The following is a 21,899-nucleotide window of genomic DNA, read 5'->3' on the forward strand; positions in this document are numbered from 1 at the left end:
CTGTCGGATATTCCCAACGGAAACTTCTTGCATAAAGTATGACTGCGAAGTGTAATTGGAGGACGCTATGAATTTTCCACATTTCTCCTGCTGTCCTCGACGAAGATGAACGTGTTCCAGACGTATTACAGTGTCTTCTATTCTGTGATGTGCTTTGCTGGCTTATGGCCGTTCGATGAATCTATCATGTCGAGGATTCGAAGAACGGCTGTTCTTCTGACTATGTTCGCCTCCATAGTGATCCAGGTGACAAAGATTTCGTTTATGCAACAGTCTGCCTCCGATATATGCAGTAAATTCTCACAAAATTCTCCCTCAGCTTTTATATAAAAATGGACAATTTAGGAAGAGGAGATACGATTATTTGAACCTCGCGAACTCGTTTTTATATTTAACGATTGTCAACAGGTATAAAAAGAAGAAAGAATTTATTGTATACGGTTAAATTCTCCCTAATCGACGTTCAACTTGGAAAGGAAAAAATTGACAATTTGAGGCGAGAAGATACGATTATTCAAGTCTCGCGGCTCATTTTCATGGTCAACGATTGTCAACGATTATGGAAACGAGCCTCGAGACTCGAATAATCGTATCTCCTCGCTCCAAATTATCAATTTTCGTGTCCAAATGGGAGCGTCGACCAGAGGGAATTTATTGTACAAGCTGAGCGACAATTGGAGAGAATTTATTGTAAATACATAAATAGTTTTGCTCTTTGTCACGAGTCCGTGATGGAGATTTCTAGCAATAAACCTGATCGAGAAACGCTGTTTCATTAACGTTTCAAATCTTCATGAAGGAATGAAATATCTTTCAGGTATCCTCTATAAAACATGTAGAATTGACATTCCAGAATATGCTTACCACGTTGTCGTTTACCTTACCGCTGCTGATGTGCTTCTTTCGATACATTGGTTTCGTCATGAATTTTCCTGCAGTAAGTATGGAGAAGCTCCGAGATTGGCACTTGGCTAAATGAATAATTAAAGGGAGACTCGTGTAAAAGGTTGGAAAAGTTGAGCTTTCCTCATCAGTTTACATCTGAAAGATTCGCACTCGTAACTGCAGATCCGTAATCGACCTAATTTAACCATGTTTTCAGGGAAATGATACTTATTACTTAATGTACGCGTAGTTTTTCATAAGAAGTTCATTTTTTTCTAAACACGGAACACTTATTTTCGTCTTTCAGTGTGTAACTAATCCTGCAAGTATTTTTTAAGAATACTGAGCACAGTTTTGGTGAACGAAGGTTCTAGCGCAGGTCGTTCTACAGGGTGTCCCAAATGTTACTCGTAATCGGGGAATGAGGGATCATTCCTCGGGTCACTTGAAGTAATTTTTTCCTTTACAAAAATTTTCTCCGAGGCATCGTTAACGAGTTATTAACGAAAAACAGTGACCAATGGGAGGTCGCGTACGGCTGACGCTCCGCCCTCGCGATCACTGTCACTGCGCCAGCGCGACGCGGCATTGGCCGCATGGGCGGAGCGCCGGCCGTGCCAACGATCTCTCATTGGTTACTGTTTTACGTCAATAGCTCGGAAACGATGCCTCGGAGAAAATTTTTGTAAAGGAAAAAGTTACATCGAATGACTCGAGGAACACCAGATTTCCCGATTTATAAATAACTTTCAAAAATTTACTTCTACAATTTATGAATAACTTTTAGGACACCCTAGTGTTATATGAGTCGCCCCTTTTCGCTGCAGCTAATAATTCACGATCTGCTCAAACTTGTTATAATCTCACAGCTGCTTTTTCATGTGTCTTCAGGTGAAGTTTTTCCTAGAAAACTTACAGCATGATTACGACATGTTAAAAAATCCTGACGAGATGGAAATTTTTACAAATAATTTGAAAAAGTCCAAGCAGATAATTAACATATTTTTTGGTAAGAATAGTCGACGGTTGTTCTTCCAAGGCAACGGAATTAAAAGGCTCCAATTACTGTTATACAAAGTTCGTATTCATAACGCTGTTAGAAGGGATGTGTGCTGTGATCGCGGTCTGCGAGCAGTAATACCCTAAATTCTCCCTAATTGACGCTCGAATTGTTCGCTTTTGTGCGCAATCTGAGCGCGAATTAGGGAATTACTGTACGACGTTATTTTAATATAAAAATAAGAAAAAAGTCTATAATTATTTATTATAGCGAATCCTCGTCGATTTCACAGTTCCTCAAGTATGTTAAGGTTATCATTCTGAACAACTTTTTCTTATAAATGTTACTGAAATATTTCTTAGATTCTGTGCCGAGATTCTAAATTGGAACGAGCTTTGAGTTAGGTCTGAGTCAAGCCTGACTTAGATCCGGGTTATTAATTTTAATAAACTTTTAATAAATTAATTTAATAAATCATAATATATATTATATTAAAGTAATTAATATAATAATTAATTATACTATAATAGTATAATATAGTATATAGTATAGTGTATAGTTATTATACTATATAGTATATAGTATAATATAATATAGTATAATAATTCATATACTATATTAAATTAATTAATTCAATAAATTATAAACTTTTCATAAACTTTTAATAAATATCCCATCTTTTGTCTTGATTTTGTTATACAATTGCAGCTCAAAAAGTGACCGTCGTTATTTCACTTCGCCCCTTCCTCGAATCGAGGAATCGTTGATTTTTTTATAAGTTGTTTTATAAGTTAAGTAAATTGCAATACCGGTGATCGATGTTTCCGGAAGGAATGCTTCCGGAAAAATCTTTTAATTAGTCGATTCCTTGGAAGAACATATCGAAGAGCGACAGCAGTCGACAAATTGTCGTATCGAATTTCAGCGATGTTGTCTATAACACTGATTGCCGCAATATTGCTGATACCAATTCCTATACTACTACATACGTCGATTCATCTCAACATCATGCAATCGCTTGGATATTTCTATTTTGAGTATAACATCGAATCCAACTTGATTTGTGGACACGCCGCCATCACGAGCTTCCTCTCTATAATGACATTTGTGTGCACGGAAGGAATCCTCTCTGTCATTACATTCTATCTACGCGGACTGTTCGAAATTGTTTGGTACGCGTTCTAAATATTATAATATGTATTGTACAAACATAAACACTAATTAGTACATTCTACACCGCCGAACTAGCACGCACAGGCGTGCATTGGCGAGCACGCGCGTTCCATTGAATTCACTGCTTACGCGCCTAGTCCTAAGCACAGCTTTCGTTTATCATGAAATTGTTTGAAATTGTTTTTATCGATTCAGCTACCGAATACGAAGCGCGGTTAACGATACAGCTAGCAAATTGATTACATCGGAACATATAGACATTGGTCCTGCTGTCGTCCTCCACCAGAAAGCATATCAGTTAGTAATTTCTATATAATATGTTACTACAACATTTATTTTGTATATAATACTACTATTTCATTGCGTATATTATGCATCTCGAACAAAAGGCTCGGCGATTCTGTAGGAAGACATATGACCTTATCATATCTAGTAATAATCCTGTTAGTTATCGCATCGCTTGCCATGAATTTATATCGCGTAAGTATTGCCGAAATTTAGAAAAAAAAGCGATACACAAATCGCAAATTATACTTTCATACAGGGTGTCTCGGAACTCGTTCGAAGTGACAACGTTTTCCTTTGGGAAAAACTTGGCTATCGTGTCAACCATACGTACGTGCGAGACGGAATTATATTCTCATATTAGTCACTATAGTGGCGTGTCGTTCTAAAAGATTATATCCGCGGAAGCCACTATAGTGGCGCGTCGTGCCTAAAAGGTTAAGAAAAGAGCCGCTTCAAATTATCTCAGGGATCACCCGTTTCCAGGTGTAGCGGGAGTTCCGGGACACCCCGTATATGAAGCATGGATATATGGCGAAATAAATCTTTATTTCTGTCAGTTGTTTGTAGGGATCGTGGAGATGAAAAAAATGCAAGATCTTATTGTTCCATGTATATTAACAGGAAATCATTTGATAGTCTTATTTCTATGTAACCATTGCGGCCAGGAATGTGCGAACAACAGTCATGAAGTTTTCAATGAAGCGTAAGTCTGCACATTTGCTTGTTACCCGTCCTGCGAGAAAATACACAATGTCAGACACGTGACAATTGTATTAAGCGATTCGTTAAAAGTTCTATCCACAATTAAGAATATAACCTGTTTCTGAAGTGAATAGGTACGCACAGGGTGTCCCAAAGGTGTCTCGCAACCCGGAAATAGTGGGTTCCTGAGGTGATTCGAAGAAATTTTTTCTTAGCGAAAATGCAATCCGCGGCTTCGTTCACGAGTTATTAACGAAAGACAGTGACCAATGTGAGGCGAGCTCGACTGACGCGAGACGGCCGCGCCTACGCGGCCATTATTAACCAAAAACACTAACCAATGAGAGGCGAGCGCGGCCGCCTAGCTCCAGTCAAGTTCACCTCTCATTGGTCTCTGTTTTTCGTTAATAACTCGTTAACGATGCCTCGGAGAAAAATTTTGTAAAGGAAAAAGTTACTTCAAATGGCCTCAGGAACCCCCTAATTTCCGGATTGCGAGACATTCTTGGGACACCCTGTAGTACGCCTATACATATGACAAGAGAATAATAAAACAACGCTATTGAATAAACTAGATACAATTCACTGTGGTACTGTATACCATCGGAATCACAAAAAATGTTATTGCTGATCTTACTATTTAGTTTTAAAGAAGTGCGCTTTAATTTTGGCGGTTTGTTGTATCCATGTTACGAATACTTCACAAAGGTAATTAACTCATCCAATTTATGCCGAATTCGGAATGATTTTCAGTTGTAATACAGGAACCAGAAATTTTTGTTCCAGATGGTTAGCACCTCTTTCTCGTATTTCACTGTTCTTTTGTCGCTCTAGTACCGCGTTACGGGACGACACTAATATGATAGTAGAATTCTTAGCGGACCAGCATTACAGCGATGTCAAATATTACAAGCAATATACTACACGATTGAAATTGAGTACGGATTCAAACGTATCACAGTTTTACGTATTCGTACATGCTTCGTTGTAATAATCGTCGCATATTTAAAAAGGTAGATCAGAATGAGAGTGTAAATAATATTCCATTGGCGCCGGACAAGGTTGTAAAACCTGCTCCGAAAGCGATTTAACCGCCGCGCGTTAAATCGAATTTAGAGCAGATTTGCTCGCCTTATTCAGATAGGCCCTCGGTACCCTATTGGTCTAATTTAAGTGTTCTTAAATTAGTGGGTTATAATTATAGTGGCGTAAGTCGCATTTTTCTCATTGTGATAAACGGGGATCGTTACTGTTTACTAGCTAAATTTATTTTTATCTATATTACTATGTAACTATATAACTATATAACTATATAACTACATAACTATATTTTATTTTTTATCCATAATTTCTTTTTATCGTCTTTCTATCATTTTGGCAGACGTGACCGTGACTTTTCGAAAGTGCGACTTGCGCCACTGTGATTTGGGCCCGTTCAAAACAGAACCACTAGCGAAAATTTTAGAATGTCTGCTTTATATCGTTCCGAGGTTAAATTTTGCATAGTTACAATAACTTTTGCAGCTGTCGAAGTTGGAAGTCCACCCACGTGATTTCCAATGGGACGACGAACAGCGCTTACATCTTTCTCTTGCTCACCATATTCACCGGACATCGCAATTTGCAAACTCTTTCGTGTGTAGGGAACTCCGGAAGAACTGGAATCCTTCTACATAACCTGCAAATATTAGATAGAATCAAGAACAATAAAACGTGCGGATACAGTAGTATTTCATGAGATGGCTAAATGCGATAAATTGGGCGACGAAGTAAGGCGACGGGAATTGCAAGCATATCGGCCAGCATTTGGACAACGTTTGTGAAGGAACAATGCTTGGTGGACGGAAGGAAATAGCAAATATTACCTTTCACGCTTGTAGAATACACGGTTGAATACCATTAATATGCCTGTTCTATTCAACTTCCTAGACAGAACCTTCCACTTACGCTGCTACATCTCCGTCCCATGAATTCGTGTGATTTTCGGATTATTTATATACATTTTGTTACGGCCAAGTGGCCAGGATTTATGGCAGGGGCCATGTGTTTGGGTACCCGGACGGTATGGGCCTGTCCCGGGCCGCTCCCGAGCACATGTGGCATCGTCATAACGTCTCCTGGTCCTTGAGTACGGTCCAGTCAACTACGGTTGGGTCTGGCATTGTTCGGGCACGTAGGCCCATCAGCGCGGGAGGTCTAGCAGGAGTTATTTTGCCACTCGCCCTCCTAACTCCCGGCCCACCGTTTTGGGGCAGTCTCACTTGATTTGGGATTGCAGTGATTGGACCGTAATTCCTTGCCGCCCACCCTAGGTTAAGTAAAGGTAGGGATAACCGAGGTGACCTCGTGGATGCCACACGGTTATTCGTCAGTCCTGATCTGTCCATCCACCCTGATACATCTTGAGTCGTCAGTGGATACAGAGGTCTCCCGGGAAGCTAATCGTTGGAGCACCCGGTTAGCAAAATAGAGTTTTTAGTCGGCACACTAACGTGCAAATTACTACAAAGCTCGAAGCTCACAAGGAGCACCACGAGCATAACACATTTCTTCTGTTCAGTATTTCATGCACGATAAAGTGTTTCCCATTTTAACAGAACGCGTGTCGTTTTTAATATATTGGGTTTTTTTTATGATATCCGTAAATGTTATATTATAAAATCATTATTATTATTATGTTATTTTTTATTATCCGTGAATGTTAACAACTGGACAAATTGAATGCAGCGGTCAAGGAAAAGCGACCAGAATTGGTCGATCGTAAAGGTGTCATTTTCCAGCAGGACAATGCTAGGCCGCACACGTCTTTGTCCACTCGGCAAAAATTGATGGATATTGGTTGGGAATTGATGTTACACCCACCGTATAGCCCTGATCTCGCGCCATCGGATTACCACTTATTTCGATCCCTGGACAACTCCCTTCGTGGTAAAACTTTTAACGACGATGACGCCGTAAAATCTCACTTAACTCAGTTTTTGGCCGAAAAGGATCAGACTTTCTACGAGCGTGGAATTTTCAAGTTGTCAAAGAGATGGCAAAAGGTCATCGAACAAAATGGAAAATACATTACAGATTAAACTTCATTACAAGTAAAAAAATTTTGTTATTTCATTGAACAAATCGGCAATTACTTAGTTGCCAACCCAATACATTCCGCACAGTCGTGCCGTGAACACGTGTTTTCCGTAAGTGTTCTGTAAACATCTTGCTGTGCTTCAAGATAGAGACTCGCCTCGAGGTAAAAGCGTGTAAAGAAGTAATCATTAGGCCAAATCGATCAAGGTCTCATTGGTCAGAGATTTTCTTGAAAATCGAATTCAATATAACCATATAAAAAAAAGGTGGGGGAAAGAGTCATTATATATTTTGTGGTATCACGTTTTCTTTTTTTTTTTTAATGAAATACAGCGTTTTGAATATTCAACTCTCCGTGTATATTCGTAAAAAGTACTGATGGCTTTTGTTATCGAATTCAGTTCGATTAGTTATTTTTTTGGACAGTGAAAATACACGGCGTCCCGGAAGTCTCGCAATCCTAGGATCGTTTGAAGTAATCCTTTCCTGAGCGAAAATGCGATCCGCGGCTTTGTTCACGAGATATTAACGAAAAACGGTGACCAATGAGAAGCGAGCGCGGGTACTGTTACGCTCCGGGGTGCGGCGGAAGGAGAGGGGGGACGCGCACGCTTCGTGCCGCTATCGAAGCAATGAACAAGTCGCGGACCGCGATCTTTCCGAATTTTCTTTACTACGTGACAGTGATAATTTTAAGAAATGCGCTGTTCATCCTTATTGCAGAATGTCTGAAGAATATTTCGCTAATTTTTTTAACCCGAAATAATGATTAGCTTAACCGTGACAGCCGTTTCAATTTTCCGGTGCGCATGACACCTCGTGTGCCCCATAAGTGTACCATTGCTCTTGAAGTCCGAGCATAGCCTCTCCTTCCGCCCCGCACCGCGCGGTCGAAGCACGTTCCTATTCGAATGAGTGTCATTGTAGAAAATAAGGCAAAACATGTAACTCCATAATGAAAGCATTTATTATTAAGTAATTTAATTAACAAATACTATGGAACCATTTAGTACTACGAACTACACGTTAACAACAAGATAATAATTAACTAGTCAATATTACACGCGTGATTCCGGTGATCGTAGTTTCGTTCTTTGCCCTTTCCAAGAGAGCTTGGGCGTCTTTTCGACAGGAACTTCTTTCACGTAGACAAATTTTGCTGGGAATTCTATCGAACACTTCCAGCAGCTCCATCGCCCCTGGAACTCTCAGTTGGTGAGGGGGGGTACATGTCCATCCCCTTTCGGAAGCGGCGCTTATGCGAACAGGAATTTGAATGAATGTAACCCTCGAACAAACTTTGACCTGATAAGAGAACGTGGCGATTTAGAAAACGATTACTTTCTCACTTTTAGTGGTACGAATGACGCTTATACAATGACGCTTTACACAAGAACTTTTTGAACTACCAATATGGAAACAAAGGGCGCAAAATTTTATAGAAACGTATTTTGGTACAGCTATTTCTCCCGGAACTGTTCGGAGGTCGAAAACGAAACCGGCAGATCCGAGAATACTAAATCGCGATTCTTCGAGCCTCGCGGGAAAAGAATTAATAATCCTCTCAAGAGCTAACGAGACAACATATATCTGTATATGTATATGTACTCACTGCAGTGTTGCATCGTACCGATCAACAAGTCGCGCGACTACTATAAATGGTGCTATTAAAAGCAGCATTTTACTTTCACCGATATGCATATACGCGCGTAGCTATAAATTGTTCCAAAGTTAGTATGCGTTGGTGGTGCAATTTGTACGATGTTCACAACGATACTGAGAACTTTCGAACGCGTTGATCGTATCGACTTCCAACGGAAGTCTGCCATTAACGTAAAGTACAGTTATTTTCCAAAGACATGCACGACGAATGTAATTGGGAACGGAAAGGATATAGCATAAATATTACACTGCGCGAGGTGTGATGCATAATTGAAGTGTCGAGGAACGATGTGCACGGTGTTTCGTCCAGACATTCACTAGCCACGAACGAAATGGACACGTTCCGAAAGAACTGTGCTGTTTATTACTCTATATTGTATTATGCCGGACTCTGGCCTTACGATCATTCGATCAGAGCGAAAGTTCAGAGAGTTGCTTTCCATGTGCTTATAATCAGCTCCATAGTGTGCCAGGTGACAGAAATTTAACCTACGATGATTCATTCTTCCAGACGATTGTCACGAAACGTTCTCAGAAATCGTAGAATTTCTTGCTGTTAAACACTTCCAGCACGATTCTAATAGAACAAACGAACATAATATACGGGATCTCTCAACGGAACGTCTACTCTGACACTTGGTTTATCAATTTTTACGTTGCTAAATGTATAAAGTGTTGTTACAAGCTGTATTTATCGAAACTGGTTTGTTGAAACTACTTGTTGAAACTAGTAGACTAGTCCCTCTATCGTCTAAAAAAAGAATTCAGGTTGTTTAGTCCAGTTTTAAAAAAGTTACAGCGTTCTAAAAGGCGTACGAACACTTTTGCGGGCCACTGTACGTGTCGCGAATGTTAGTACTTAAAATCGTTTCATGCGAAACTGAAAACAACATTAATTCGCGAAACATCGATTTGTAATGAAAAAGCTTCTTTCGGACCTAACGCTTCTTATTGCTTGATACTTGCGAGTAAAAATTCCATATTTTCCAGATGCTTACGCTAAGAAATGTAGAAATTACATTAAGAAATATAGTTTCGATGTTGTCGTACACATTTCTAATGCTGGTGTACTTTTTTCGGTACTGCGGTTTTGTAGCTAATTTCGATCTAGTAAGTACAAAATTCGAAGTTATTCTATTTCCAAAGTAATTACGCGATTACCGTTCCTTGTGCATTTCGCTATTACGATCTGACAGTTCTCCTTTCATGTGTATCTAGCTGAAGTCATTTCTAGAAGACATAGAGAACGATTGCGAAATGCTGAAAAATGCAGCAGAAGTAGAAATATTCAAGATGCAGATCAAAAGATCGAATCGACTCACTTTGGTGGTTTTAGGTAAGGATTGTTGATAAATAATGACGCAGTGAAATGTGTTCGCATTCTTACGATTACTAGAGAACAATTAATACGTCGCAATCGTGAAATTTTTCTCAATGTTTAAATATTATAAAAATTCGTCGGGGAAACTATAATTGATTACGATTTGTTACTCCGAAACTGATACAATTTCGGTCGACATTGTTTTCTGTACCAGCATAACAAGCTAGTACAGACAAAGAAGATGCAAACATCTCTGAAACTTTAGGGTTAGCGAAGAACAAATTCGCAATATAAATGCAATAATTCGAATAAAATCTCTAACACAGACGTTAGAAATTCGCCAATCTGTCGTGGAATTATTTACGTATCCTGAAGTCTTATCAAAAAATGCACGCGTCCACAAACACTTGGATAATAATTATCCGGTGGGACGCTTTGTAATTGAACTAATTTCAGGTCTTTCCCTAAACAATTGCTTGCGAGTTTCTTTTTCTAGAATTACTTATTCAACGTATCGGTAGTTTTAGTCGCCAAAACCAGGATCAATAGTCGATTGAACATAATTCTGAATTTCAGGCGAAGCATTAACAGTACACCTCATGTACATTTTGTTTCTACTTATCCCCACCTTATTGCGATCGAAGTATCAAATCCATTATCTCAGTTTTCTCGGATACTTTTACAATGAGAGAAGCAGAGAGAGTGATTTCGTGTGTATGCAGATCATAATATCAGGTTCAATTGGAATATTGGCGGTAGCATCTACGGAAGCAACGCTAGGAATCTACGGCTTCTATTTATCAGCACTGTTTCAAATTGTCAGGTACGCTTACTGCTTTGTCAACCGTAACAATTGATATTTATGTTCTTGTCGTTTATACATATAGGCTCACACGTCTTTCGCATCGACGGAAATCAGCTTCCTCGTACTTCATTTAGGCTACGCGTCCGCTAATATTGCATTCGGTTCTTGACTAACAAGGAATCGTTTCCAAGGGTATCACGCCGATTTTAATGATATTTTAGTGTAATATAGTTTGTTGGAAAATATTTCGCACGTATTTCGTCGTATCAACAGTGATCCGTATGTAGGATGTGGAAAGAATGGTTTTTGCTCACGAACTCGAGGATATTCTTCTTTTCAATCTTATTTGTTAACTGTTTATCGATTATTGTGTAACCTCGTACGTGTAATCTATAATTGGGAATAACATAATGCAGAAAGGAACGAAATATATTCGCAAATTTCGAAAATCGGTTCGCGTTGGTAGAAACAAAAATTCTATTTTCGAATTCGGTCATTTCAACATGTAAAATGACGTATCAACTGTGTTCCCGTCTAGTTATCGAATACGAAAATCAGTCGACGATGCAGCTACGTTAATTACATCGTCCTTCGTGGACGTCCGCCCTGCTGTGATGATGCACCAGAGAGCTATTAAGTTGGTACTTTCGTAAAATACTGTAAAACCTTTTAACGGATAATATATACTACCGTCTTATTTCGCATGTTATTCGTCTCGCACTCTACGATCATTCGAACGATGATTTCAACATCGTGTATTCGCGACGAAAGGCGCGCCGAATCTGTAGGCACCAACATGATGTTATCTTGTCTATCGACGCTTCTAGCGGCTGTCTTGTCGTTCTCAGTGAATCTATATCGTGTAAGTGTCAGCAAAATTACAAGAAGAAGCTAAGTAAATTTTATATTGCAGTCTTATTACAGCAGTGTCATTATTGCAGTATTATTATTGCATTGTTATATTGCAATCTTATTATGGCAGTATTATTTCTGTAATTATTGCATCATTATTGCAATATTATAAAAGCATTATTATTACAACATTATTATTGCCCTATTATTGTAGTATTATTGCATTATTATATTGCAATCTTATTATGGCAGTATTATTTCTGTAATTATTGCATTATTATTGCAATATTATTAAAGCATTATTATTGCATTATTATATTGCAATCTTATTATGGCAGTATTATTTCTGTAATTATTGCATTATTATTGCATTATTATATTGCAATCTTATTATGACAGTATTATTTCTGTAATTATTGCATTATTATTGCAATATTATTAAAGCATTATTATTGCAACATTATTATTGCCCTGTTATTGTAGTATTATTGTAATATTATTATTGCATTACTATTGCAACATTATTATTGCCTTATCATTGCATTAGTATTGCCTTATCATTGCATTATCATTGCGTTATTATTGCAATGTTATTATCGCGATGTTATTATTGCATTATCATATCGTAATATATTATATTGCACAAAATAAAACCAGAAAATTATTGATGTGTAACAGGCTTTCTTATCGCTCACGGAGACGACTCCATTCGATGAGGTTATTCTTTCTACCGCAACGGTACTGGCTCACGTGCTGATCATATTTATAACTAATTATACAGGGCAGACACTAATGGATAACAGTGTCGTAGTTTTCAATGAAACGTAAGTCCTGAGTCCCTATTCGTTTGCACCCCCGAGAAGAATTATTTTAGTTGGAGAATTATATATATATAATCACTATCTTAAATCAGTTGCATAGGATAGGGCTCGGAATTAAACTGCACGCAACATTCAGGTTACGTCAAGGGCCGTAGTCGGGTGGCGCGGCGCTCGCGATCCTCGTGTGGCGCGCTGTTTAATTCCGAGCCCTGGCATAGGGATTAGAGTTACTGAAAATTATGCAATAATCTGTTTCTTAAATGGAAACACGTGTCACAAAGGAATAATACAATTAAGTCGTTGAATAAAACAGATACAATTCGTTGTGGTATAGCATGCCACTCGAATCGCAGAAATTATTGCTGCTCATACTGGTGAGAAGCTCGACCCAAGTGCAGTTTAATCTCGGAGGTTTATTTATACCGTGTTACGAAGGCTTCGCGACGGTAAAACACTGCTTTCGTGTCGTATCAAGAATCGACACCCACGACAAGCCACACTCAAGCAGCTTTTTTTCAGATGATGAGCTCGTCTTTCTCATATTTCACTGTTCTCTATTCGGTCTAGTAGAACGTTTGGAAGCAATGCTGCTCATAGTAGTTATCACACCATCGTAGATTTATATATTCCACGTGCTCCAATGGAACGACCGCATCGTTTGCAAAGGTAAATCCCAGCGGGAGTTTGCAAAAACGTAATATTCGTACGCGTCTTTCGGATGAGCGAAGGGATCTGCGCAGCCTTGCAAATCGAAGTTCACTATTCACTGGCAAAAAAAAGGTATCTCACGATACTGATGAACCTGTGATCAGTTGCGAGGGCGGTTAAACATTTTCGACTGATTAGTGCACCGTACGCAAAGAGTTTGACTCGAAATGGAAACTTTTTCTACTGGTAAATTGATGTTTCGGCAAGAGTGCGAGGAATGTGGGAAAGATTGAGCGGCTGGGAAGTCATGATATTATTGTAATAATTATAATACACACGAATGTGTATAATAAGAGCAAATAAAACTTGTAATTCCAATGCTAATTCCATACTATTTCATACCGCATCACACTTTTAACAAGTCGAAGTTGAGGAGATATTGTTTGGAATGCTTGAAGATTTGATGGCACTACATACAATTTACATTAAGGCACGACGAATGATCTTTTGAAAGTTTTGTTATCAAAACTTTGTACCTCAGCGTCACCACTCGAGTATAAGGTGTTAACTTTAAGTTCATCTACCACTTTGTTCTGTTATATCTTTATTTGAACGTGCTTCGAGGATTTCTCACTCAGTAGATCGCTGCATTATTATGGTTAGAAAAATATATAAAGCAACCTGTGTATGGTATTAGTTTATGTACCTTGACAATTCTACATTTTTACAGCGATGTGCAAAAGTGAGAGCAGATTTTGTCAAATCGACTGACCGTTTTAAATTGGACTTGATCTTTCTGAATATGTTAGTACCGGTTTAATAGATGATGCCCAGATAAATTTGTGCGAAGATCGTGATTGTTTGAAATGACAAAAAGATATCAAAAGTACACGTTTATCAACTTTTTCATGTGAGCCTATAACGATAATTTAAACACTGCGTTTCATAAGTATCGTCAACTTTACATACGTGTACGCATGCTGGAAGTGGCGAAATCGGTTGACTCAGAGACAAGGTGCGGCCACTTTCAAGAACTTTAATTAACCAAGAAGAAATTTCGGTTCGTGTAGAAAATATTTTTAGACATTGTCAGTAGCTCCTCTGATATCTCATCAAATTCAAGACATTTGTTTAAATTTGCAAAAAGTTATTCCAGTTAAGGAGGTGTCTATTCACTTTTGCAGACCACTGTGTACGTAGATCACATTCACAATTACGAACGAAATAATGAGATCAAAACTTTCGAGACTATCCTAGCTGCTGTCCATGTCGATACTGCGAATGACTAGTGGAGAATGCACTTGTTCTCTACACGAAAGGTTTGAAAAGGAAACCAATCGTTTTATTTTCATGCTCTTGGTCTACCAATGATGAGAATCGATTCTGGGCGGAAAGTAACAATTTGAACCAATTACAGTTCACTAATAAACGGAAATAGCAAAGCTTGAATAAAATATGACGCCGAGCTGCAGCTGGACGACGCGTCATATTTTCTATGCAGACATACTTCACCAGCACAGGAAATGGACGTGTTTCGAAGGAACTATTCCACCTACTATTGCGCTTTACGCTTCGCAGGACTTTGGCCTTTCGATGAATCCATTCTTCGAAAAGTTCAGAGGATCGTTTTTTCGATTATTCCAATGTCCTGTATCGTGATTCAGGTGATAAATATTTATTCTGTTTACTAGTAACGTGATTTTATTTGCGTTTTGTTCATGATAAAAGTGTTGATCACAATCGAATTCGAGATCATCGTCTTCACAAAAAAACGTTAAGGCCAGATGACTAGACATCGTTCTTAATGTTTAGTCAATAATTCTTTTTATCCTTTACTGTGTTCGTGACTGCAAAACGATGAGATTTTCTGTAGCGAAATGAAAAGCAACAATGTCCTTCAAATACACTGCTTTTAAGTTCATAGTCTCATTTTGTCAGCAAAATGTATTACAACACGTAATATATATATTTGTAAATAATTTCAATGTAAACTAGCCACTTTGATTAAAAATGAAATATTATATTTTCTAGGTTTACACGATACAGCACGTAGAATTGACGTTAAACAATATACTTACGTTGTTATCGTTTACTTGTCCGATGTTATTGTTCGTTTTCCGATACCTCGCCTTTGTTGTCAATTTTCCACTAGTAAGTACGGAGAATTCAATGCGTCACTTCGACTACACCCCCTTCATTTTCTGTGTTTCAACAAATCAAAATCTCTAGTACGATTTCGCATTTTAGATATATAAATAGTACTAGTTACATTATTATGACTAATACGTTGTATTTTAATGAAATTGATATACAAGAGATACGTTCTTTATCGATCATATTATCAATGTTTTTTTGATGTTTTTCCTTTTATCTCTGCAACTCTTAACATCCAACTAGAATGCGATTTCAGTAAAATGCCTAATTTCTCCGCGAAATGGCTCTCCATTTATATTTATTACCGTCATCTTAGGATCAGATATTCTAATAAATTGTTCACTAATTCTAAGTAGATGTACAATAAAGTGGCAATACTACATTGTACCGCGATGCACGCTGAACAGAGCAATAATTAATTAACCGTTGTTGCTTGTACATTACGAGCCTAACTGTTTCAATGTGACTGCAGATGAAATCTTACATACAAAACATACAAAATGATTGTATCACGATCCAGAATCCTGCTGAGGCGATGATACTAGAAAAGTATAAAACGAAAACGAAACGCGTAATGCAGATCTTCATTGGTGAGGACAATGATTATTAAAGAATAGATATTCTACAGGTATCTGGAAGTATCACTCGAAATTAACGACAAAATAAACAACCATTGAAGTATTAAGTTACTTCGGAGACTTCTGTTCCGATCGCTTGCTATATTAAACCGTTTTGACATGATGGAACAATGAATTTCCACGGACATGATTCCGTAAAAAAGTCGTTGAGATTTTATGCAGTTTGCGTAAGGCTCGTTTAAAATAATACCGTTGAATGAAAGACGATTTCAAATTTCAGGGATGTCGGTTGGGGGAATTTTGATGATAATACTTAAGTTACTGATCCCTACAGTTTTACGCTTGAAATATCAATTATCTTGCCTTGAATTCTTTGGATTCTTTTATCGGGAGCAAACCAAACTGACTGACTGGGCTTGCGTACATCTTATAGCAACCACTGCGATTGGTTTATTAACATTCACGTGTACGGAAGGGTCGCTCGCAGTTTTCTCGTTGTACTTATGCGGATTGTTCGATATTGTTAGGTACGTCCATATAATTATGCCGATATTTACTAGAATTCGCATTTAAGAAACTGTATAACAGGTCGGCAAGTATGAAATACACAGATTTAATAGTAAAATTAAAAAGATTAAATTGTGTATTTCATACTTAATAGATCTAATAGAGATTTTTTTATTGCAATCGTGGTTGTCCTTTCGATAGCTATAATTATTTCAACATATTGTGCATACATGCTATTATTCCACTAGCTGCTTTCTCCACGTTTACTACTTTTACAGTCAATTCTTTAGTATTAGTCTTATATTCCACATCACATGGGTCGCTCAGCACGCGAACATAGTATTATTCGAGCCTTGTGCCTCGTTTATGCAGTTGTTTACAACCGGCAACCATATTTAATTATTTTACACTATTTTCCAAACTTTTCGCTTTGAACTGTGATGTTGAGTACTTAATGTCCATTTTACCTAGTTCTACCTATTTACTGATGAACATTGAAATTGTTTCACGGGATCCCATAAGTCACTAGCGATTGGGAAATGAGGGATTCCTGATGTCATTTGAAGCAACTTTTTCCTTAGCGAAAATGCAATCCGCGGCTTCGTTTGCGAGTTATTAACGAAAAACACGGACCAATGAGAGGCAAGCTCAGCTAGCGTTAAGTGGCCGAGCCAATGAGCGGAAGTGGGCTTCGTGCACTCGTCGGCTGGCCCGCCTCGCGTCAGCCGAGCTCGCCTCTCATTCTTCAGTGATTTTCGTTAATAACTCTTTAAGGATGCCTCGGAAAAAATTTGTGTAAAGAGAAATGTTACTTCAAACGACCTCGAGATTCACCACAGCCGCGGATTGCATTTTAGCTAAGGAAAAAGTCACTTCAAATGACACCAGAAAATCCTCATTTCCTGATTGCGAGTGACTTTTGGAACGGCCTGTATAGCAAATCGATTAGGATAGAATGTGAATATATTTTTGTTCGTTCAGTTATCGAATACGAGAAGGAGTCAACAACGTGGCTAAGTTGATTACAGCGAACCCTGTAGCAATCGGCCCTGCTATGGACATGCACCAAAGAGCTTATAAGTTGGTATCATTATATAGATTTTAATATAGCGTTCTTACTATGTATCAAATTATTGTTTTATGACGTGTGCCATTCATTTTGCTTCTTGCGATCACGAATATACGGGAACGTGAATTCTTGACCAAAGACTTGCTAATTCCATAAGCAGCGATATGGTGTTTTCATATTTGTTAGCGATCATAATGTCTGTTGTTTCATTCGCAGTGAATTTATATCGTGTAAGTATGCTTGGAATTCAGGTGTTAAAATAAGTGTATCTACTATAACATTGCTCTTTGATATGTAACAGGCTTTCTTGCTGATCTTGGATGCGCAACATTACGACGATACATGTTTGTCGCTCATAATAGTCTCAACGCATGTATTAGTTGTGTTTCTAAATAATTACAGTGGTCAGCAACTCGCCAATGTTAGTGTCAAGGTTTATAATGAAACGTAAGTCTAGATTTTTTTGGATAGCCGTCATGTAAATACAGTTAAAGAAGTTGAACTACCTTTTAACCGATTCAAACGGCCGATGAGCCATACTATCGTTCGTAAAATAAAAAACGGTTTTAAAGCTGAAAGAAATTCAATAATTATTCGACGAATATTCGTATTAATGTCAGCACTTTCGAATGTGTCGCAACGTGTCAGTTATTCATTCATCCTTTACATATCCACTAGGGAAAATCGATCAAAAATCTTAAAAAATCTTCATCCGTAATGTTTTTCGTTTCACGATCTGTCGAATGACTCGTCAACCTTTTTAAATCGGTCGAAGGGCAGCTTCTACCCTTTCATGCGACTATACTTTTTCCATTTTCGTCGTGAAACAACGAAAAGCTGAATAAAATCAATGCGACTTGAAAAATCACTCGCCATTTTAACTCTGTTGAGTACATTTTGCACCGAGCGATTGATTGGATGTTCAATGTAAAATTATAAATGATTGTACAACGAGCCATTTCTACGATGAAACAAGCATAACAATAAAATAACGAAACGTCACTGTTGAATAAAATAGATACAACTCGTTGTGGTACAGCATTCCACCGAAGTCGCAGAAATTGTTACTACTAGTATTGATGCGAAGTGCGCCTGAACTGCGTTTCAATCTTGCCGGTTTATTTAGCCCGTGTTATCAAGGCTTTACGACGGTAATTCAAATCATCCCGTTGTAATCGATAATAATTCGCATCCCATAAGCTCGAGACTCGAAGAGGTTTCTGTTTCAGATGATGAGCTCATCTTTTTCATACTTTACCGTACTCTACTCTGTCTAGTGGAATGTTTAGAAACGACGGTCTCGGTAGTAATAATCGATAACGATTGACCTCCGGAGAGATCAAGTATAAGGAAAAAATTCCGCACGCCTGATGACTAGTAAGTACGAAAACAGAAAGCTATCGTAATTGTTACAATTTGTAAATTGCAAGTTCAGCTACCACAATTTCAAAGCTTTTTATCAAGCGACTGCACAAGTGGGAAATGAGGGGTTCCTAAGATCATTCGAAGGAACTTTTTCCTTTACGAATATTTTCTCTGAGTCTTTGTTTACGAGTTATTAACGATAAACAGTGACCAATGAGAGGCAAGCTCGGCTGGCCCGAGACGGCCGAGCCAATCAACGGAACAGGACTTCGATCGCTCGTTGGCTCGGCCGCTTACCGCCAGCCGTACTCTTCTCTCATTGGTCACCGTTTTTCGTTAATAAGTCGCAAACGAAGCCGCGTCCATGTCCATTGTTTCGTTTCTCTTATCTTCCTCCTGTTGCTGTTTTCTGTGTTACGACCCTCCTGCATTGTTGCATTGCACTGATCGACCAATCGTGTGTGTTCTATAAATGGTGCATCTCGAGAAGCAGACGATGCTGAAGGAGCATCGGTGCATTATTCCGGCAAAGCCAGAGTCTCGCCTACATATTAATACACAATTCAAAATAATTCTGTCTTTCAGGCTTAGCGATAATTGTACTCCTCATGTACATTTTGTTTCTACTTATTCCCACGTTATTGCAATCGATGTATCAAGTGCACTACCTTAGATTTATTGGATACTTTTACAATGAGAGAAGCAGGGAGGGTGACTTGGTATGCGTACAGATCGTAGTGACGGGTTCACTTGGAATATTGGCGATAGCATCTACCGAAGCAACGCTAGGAATTTACGGCTTCTATTTATCAGCACTATTTCAAATTGTCAGGTACGCTTACTGCAGTGTCAACCGTAACAATTGATATTTGTTGTCATGTCGTTTATACATATAGGCTCACACGTCTTTCGCATCGACGGAAATCAGCTTCCTCGTACTTTATTTAGGCTACGCGTCCGCTAATATTGCATTCGGTTCTTTACTAACAAGGAATCGTTTCCAAGGGTATCACGTCGATTTTAATGATATTTTAGTGTAATATAGTTTGTTGGAAAATATTTCGCACGTATTTCGCCGTATCAACAGTGATCCGTATGTAGGATGTGGAAAGAATGGTTTTTGCTCACGAACTCGAGGATATTCTTTTTTCAATCTTATTTGTTAACTGTTTATCGATTATTGTGTAATCTCGTACGTGTAATCTATAATTGGGAATAACATAATGCAGAAAGGAACGAAATATATTCGCGAATTTCGAAAATCGGTTCGCGTTGGTAGAAACAAAAATTCTATTTTCGAATTCGATCATTTCAACATATAAAATGACGTGTCAACTATGTTCCCGTCTAGTTATCGAATACGAAAATCAGTCGACGATGCAGCTACGTTAATTACATCGTCCTTCGTGGACATCCGCCCTGCTGTGATGATGCACCAAAGAGCCATTAAGTTGGTACTTTCATTTCTGGTACTTTCATATTATATTGCAAACGATATATTTATCGAATAATCTATTATCCTCTTATTTTGCATGTTTTTCGTTTTGCGCTCTCCGATCATTCGAATGATTCAACACTTGATATTCGCAACGAAAGACGCGCCGAATCTGTAGGAACCGATATGATGATTTCTTCTTTAGCGGCACTTCTTACAGCTGTCTTGTCGTTCGCAGTAGATTTATATCGCGTAAGTACTAGTAGAATTACAGAAAAGAGATAAGTAAATTTTACATTGCATTATTATATTAATATATGCACATTATTATTAGTGCATTATTATTGCCTTATCATTGTAATATTATTATAGGATTATTATAGCAATGTTATTGTTGCAGTATTATATTGCAATATATTACATTGCACAAAATAAAACGAGACAACTATTGATGTGTAACAGGCTTTTTTATCGATCACGGAGACGAGTTTGCTTGACGAGATTCTTATTTCTTCCACAATGGTAGCAGGGCACGTGTTAATCATGTTTATAGATAATTACACGGGGCAGACACTGACGGATAACAGTGCAGTAGTGTTTAATGAAACGTAAGTCGAAGACACTATTCCTTTGCACCCCCGAAAAAAGAAATATTTCGATCGTCAGTCAGAGAATTAATCGCTATTTGAAATCAGTTGCATCGGTTAAGTTAGAGTTGAACGTGGAATTATTGAAAATTATGCAATAATCTGTTTGTTATATAGAAATATATGTCATAAGGGAATAATACAGCTAAGTTGTTGAATGAAATAGATACAATTTGTTGTGGTATAGAGTGCCACTCGAATCGCAGAAATTAGTGCTGCTCATATTGCTGAGAAGTTCGATCGAAGTACAGTTTAATCTCGGAGGTTTATTTGTGCCGTGTTACGAAGGCTTTGCGAGGGTAAATCGTTGCTTTTCTATCGTATCAAGAGTCGACACCTTCGACAAGCCACACTCAAGCCGTTTCTTTTCTTTTTCAGATGATGAATTCATCTTTCTCATATTTCACTGTTCTCTATTCGGTCTAGTAGAACATTTGGAAGCAATGGTGCTCGTAGTAGTTATCACACAATCGTACATTTATATATTCCACGTGCTTCAATAGAATGACCGCATAGTTTGCAAAGGTAAATCCCAGCGGGAGTTTGCAAAAACGTAATATTCGTACGTCTTTCGGATGAGCGAAGGGATCTGCGCAGCCTTGCAAATCGAAGTTCACTATTCACTGGCAAAAGAAAGGTATCTCACGATACTGATGAACCTGTGATCAGTTGCGAGAGCGGTTAAACATTTTCGACTGATTAGTGCACCGTACGCAAAGAGTTTGACTCGAAATGGAAACTTTTTCTACTGGTAAATTGATGTTTCGGCAAGAGTGCGAGGAATGTGGGAAAGATTGAGCGGCTGGGAAGTCATCATATTATTGTAATAATTATAATACACACGAATGTGTATAATAAGAGCAAATAAAACTTGTAATTCCAATGCTAATTCCATACTATTTCATACCG

General features: G+C 38.2%; 4 protein-coding genes across 6 annotated transcripts in view; all 4 read left to right on the forward strand.

Moving 5' to 3' along the window:
- The window catches only part of LOC117223883 (alpha-Mannosidase class I a), a 406,723-nt gene that overhangs the window by 244,353 nt on the left and 140,471 nt on the right, over nucleotides 1-21,899 (forward strand). The gene's annotated exons all lie outside the window — the stretch shown is intronic.
- On the forward strand, nucleotides 76-13,264 carry LOC143259653 (uncharacterized). The gene is made up of 16 exons (XM_076522901.1): nucleotides 76-246; nucleotides 818-937; nucleotides 1,777-1,894; nucleotides 2,811-3,057; nucleotides 3,254-3,355; nucleotides 3,448-3,538; nucleotides 3,904-4,049; nucleotides 5,573-5,780; nucleotides 9,055-9,261; nucleotides 9,779-9,898; nucleotides 10,007-10,124; nucleotides 10,686-10,932; nucleotides 11,453-11,551; nucleotides 11,686-11,776; nucleotides 12,445-12,590; nucleotides 12,901-13,264. The coding sequence occupies exons 1-16, from the start codon at nucleotides 106-108 to the stop codon at nucleotides 13,202-13,204; spliced, it is 2,505 nt and encodes an 834-aa protein (XP_076379016.1). The 5' UTR covers nucleotides 76-105; the 3' UTR covers nucleotides 13,205-13,264.
- LOC143259627 (uncharacterized) lies at nucleotides 14,315-20,947 on the forward strand. 3 transcript variants are annotated; one of them, XR_013033643.1, is made up of 10 exons: nucleotides 14,315-14,899; nucleotides 15,267-15,386; nucleotides 15,862-15,979; nucleotides 16,248-16,494; nucleotides 17,456-17,554; nucleotides 17,683-17,773; nucleotides 17,845-17,990; nucleotides 18,562-18,694; nucleotides 18,773-18,920; nucleotides 20,806-20,947. XR_013033643.1 is itself a non-coding variant. In XM_076522802.1 (9 exons), the coding sequence occupies exons 1-9, from the start codon at nucleotides 14,759-14,761 to the stop codon at nucleotides 18,818-18,820; spliced, it is 1,143 nt and encodes a 380-aa protein (XP_076378917.1). In that variant the 5' UTR covers nucleotides 14,315-14,758; the 3' UTR covers nucleotides 18,821-19,636. The 3 variants fall into 3 exon arrangements, 1 of the variants encoding a protein (XP_076378917.1); XR_013033642.1 differs by lacking the exon at nucleotides 20,806-20,947 and adding an exon at nucleotides 19,494-19,635; XM_076522802.1 differs by lacking the exon at nucleotides 20,806-20,947 and having other exon boundaries at nucleotides 18,773-19,636.
- Nucleotides 20,820-21,879, forward strand: LOC143259629 (uncharacterized). The gene is made up of 3 exons (XM_076522804.1): nucleotides 20,820-20,951; nucleotides 21,157-21,289; nucleotides 21,369-21,879. Exons 1-3 carry the CDS (start codon nucleotides 20,863-20,865, stop codon nucleotides 21,414-21,416), a joined length of 270 nt encoding a protein of 89 aa, XP_076378919.1. The 5' UTR covers nucleotides 20,820-20,862; the 3' UTR covers nucleotides 21,417-21,879.

The sequence above is a fragment of the Megalopta genalis genome, chromosome 6 (genome assembly GCF_051020955.1).
Source record: "Megalopta genalis isolate 19385.01 chromosome 6, iyMegGena1_principal, whole genome shotgun sequence".
NCBI classification, from domain to species: domain Eukaryota; kingdom Metazoa; phylum Arthropoda; class Insecta; order Hymenoptera; family Halictidae; genus Megalopta; species Megalopta genalis.

What these genes read in the sequence shown, in the direction of transcription:
- LOC143259653 (XM_076522901.1), top strand. Translation starts at nt 106, where the DNA reads ATGAACGTGTTCCAGACGTATTACAGTGTCTTCTATTCTGTGATGTGC. An exon ending in CTCCACCAGAAAGCATATCA is followed by an intron (nt 3,356 to 3,447) that starts GTTAGTAATTTC and finishes CTCGAACAAAAG; the next exon opens with GCTCGGCGATTCTGTAGGAA. An exon ending in ATGCACCAGAGAGCTATTAA is followed by an intron (nt 11,552 to 11,685) that starts GTTGGTACTTTC and finishes TCGCGACGAAAG; the next exon opens with GCGCGCCGAATCTGTAGGCA.
- LOC143259627 (XM_076522802.1), top strand. Translation starts at nt 14,759, where the DNA reads ATGGACGTGTTTCGAAGGAACTATTCCACCTACTATTGCGCTTTACGC. An exon ending in ATGCACCAAAGAGCTTATAA is followed by an intron (nt 17,555 to 17,682) that starts GTTGGTATCATT and finishes TCTTGACCAAAG; the next exon opens with ACTTGCTAATTCCATAAGCA. An exon ending in TCGCAGTGAATTTATATCGT is followed by an intron (nt 17,774 to 17,844) that starts GTAAGTATGCTT and finishes GATATGTAACAG; the next exon opens with GCTTTCTTGCTGATCTTGGA.
- LOC143259629 (XM_076522804.1), top strand. Translation starts at nt 20,863, where the DNA reads ATGGTAGCAGGGCACGTGTTAATCATGTTTATAGATAATTACACGGGG. An exon ending in GCAGTAGTGTTTAATGAAAC is followed by an intron (nt 20,952 to 21,156) that starts GTAAGTCGAAGA and finishes TGAATGAAATAG; the next exon opens with ATACAATTTGTTGTGGTATA. An exon ending in GTTACGAAGGCTTTGCGAGG is followed by an intron (nt 21,290 to 21,368) that starts GTAAATCGTTGC and finishes TTTCTTTTTCAG; the next exon opens with ATGATGAATTCATCTTTCTC.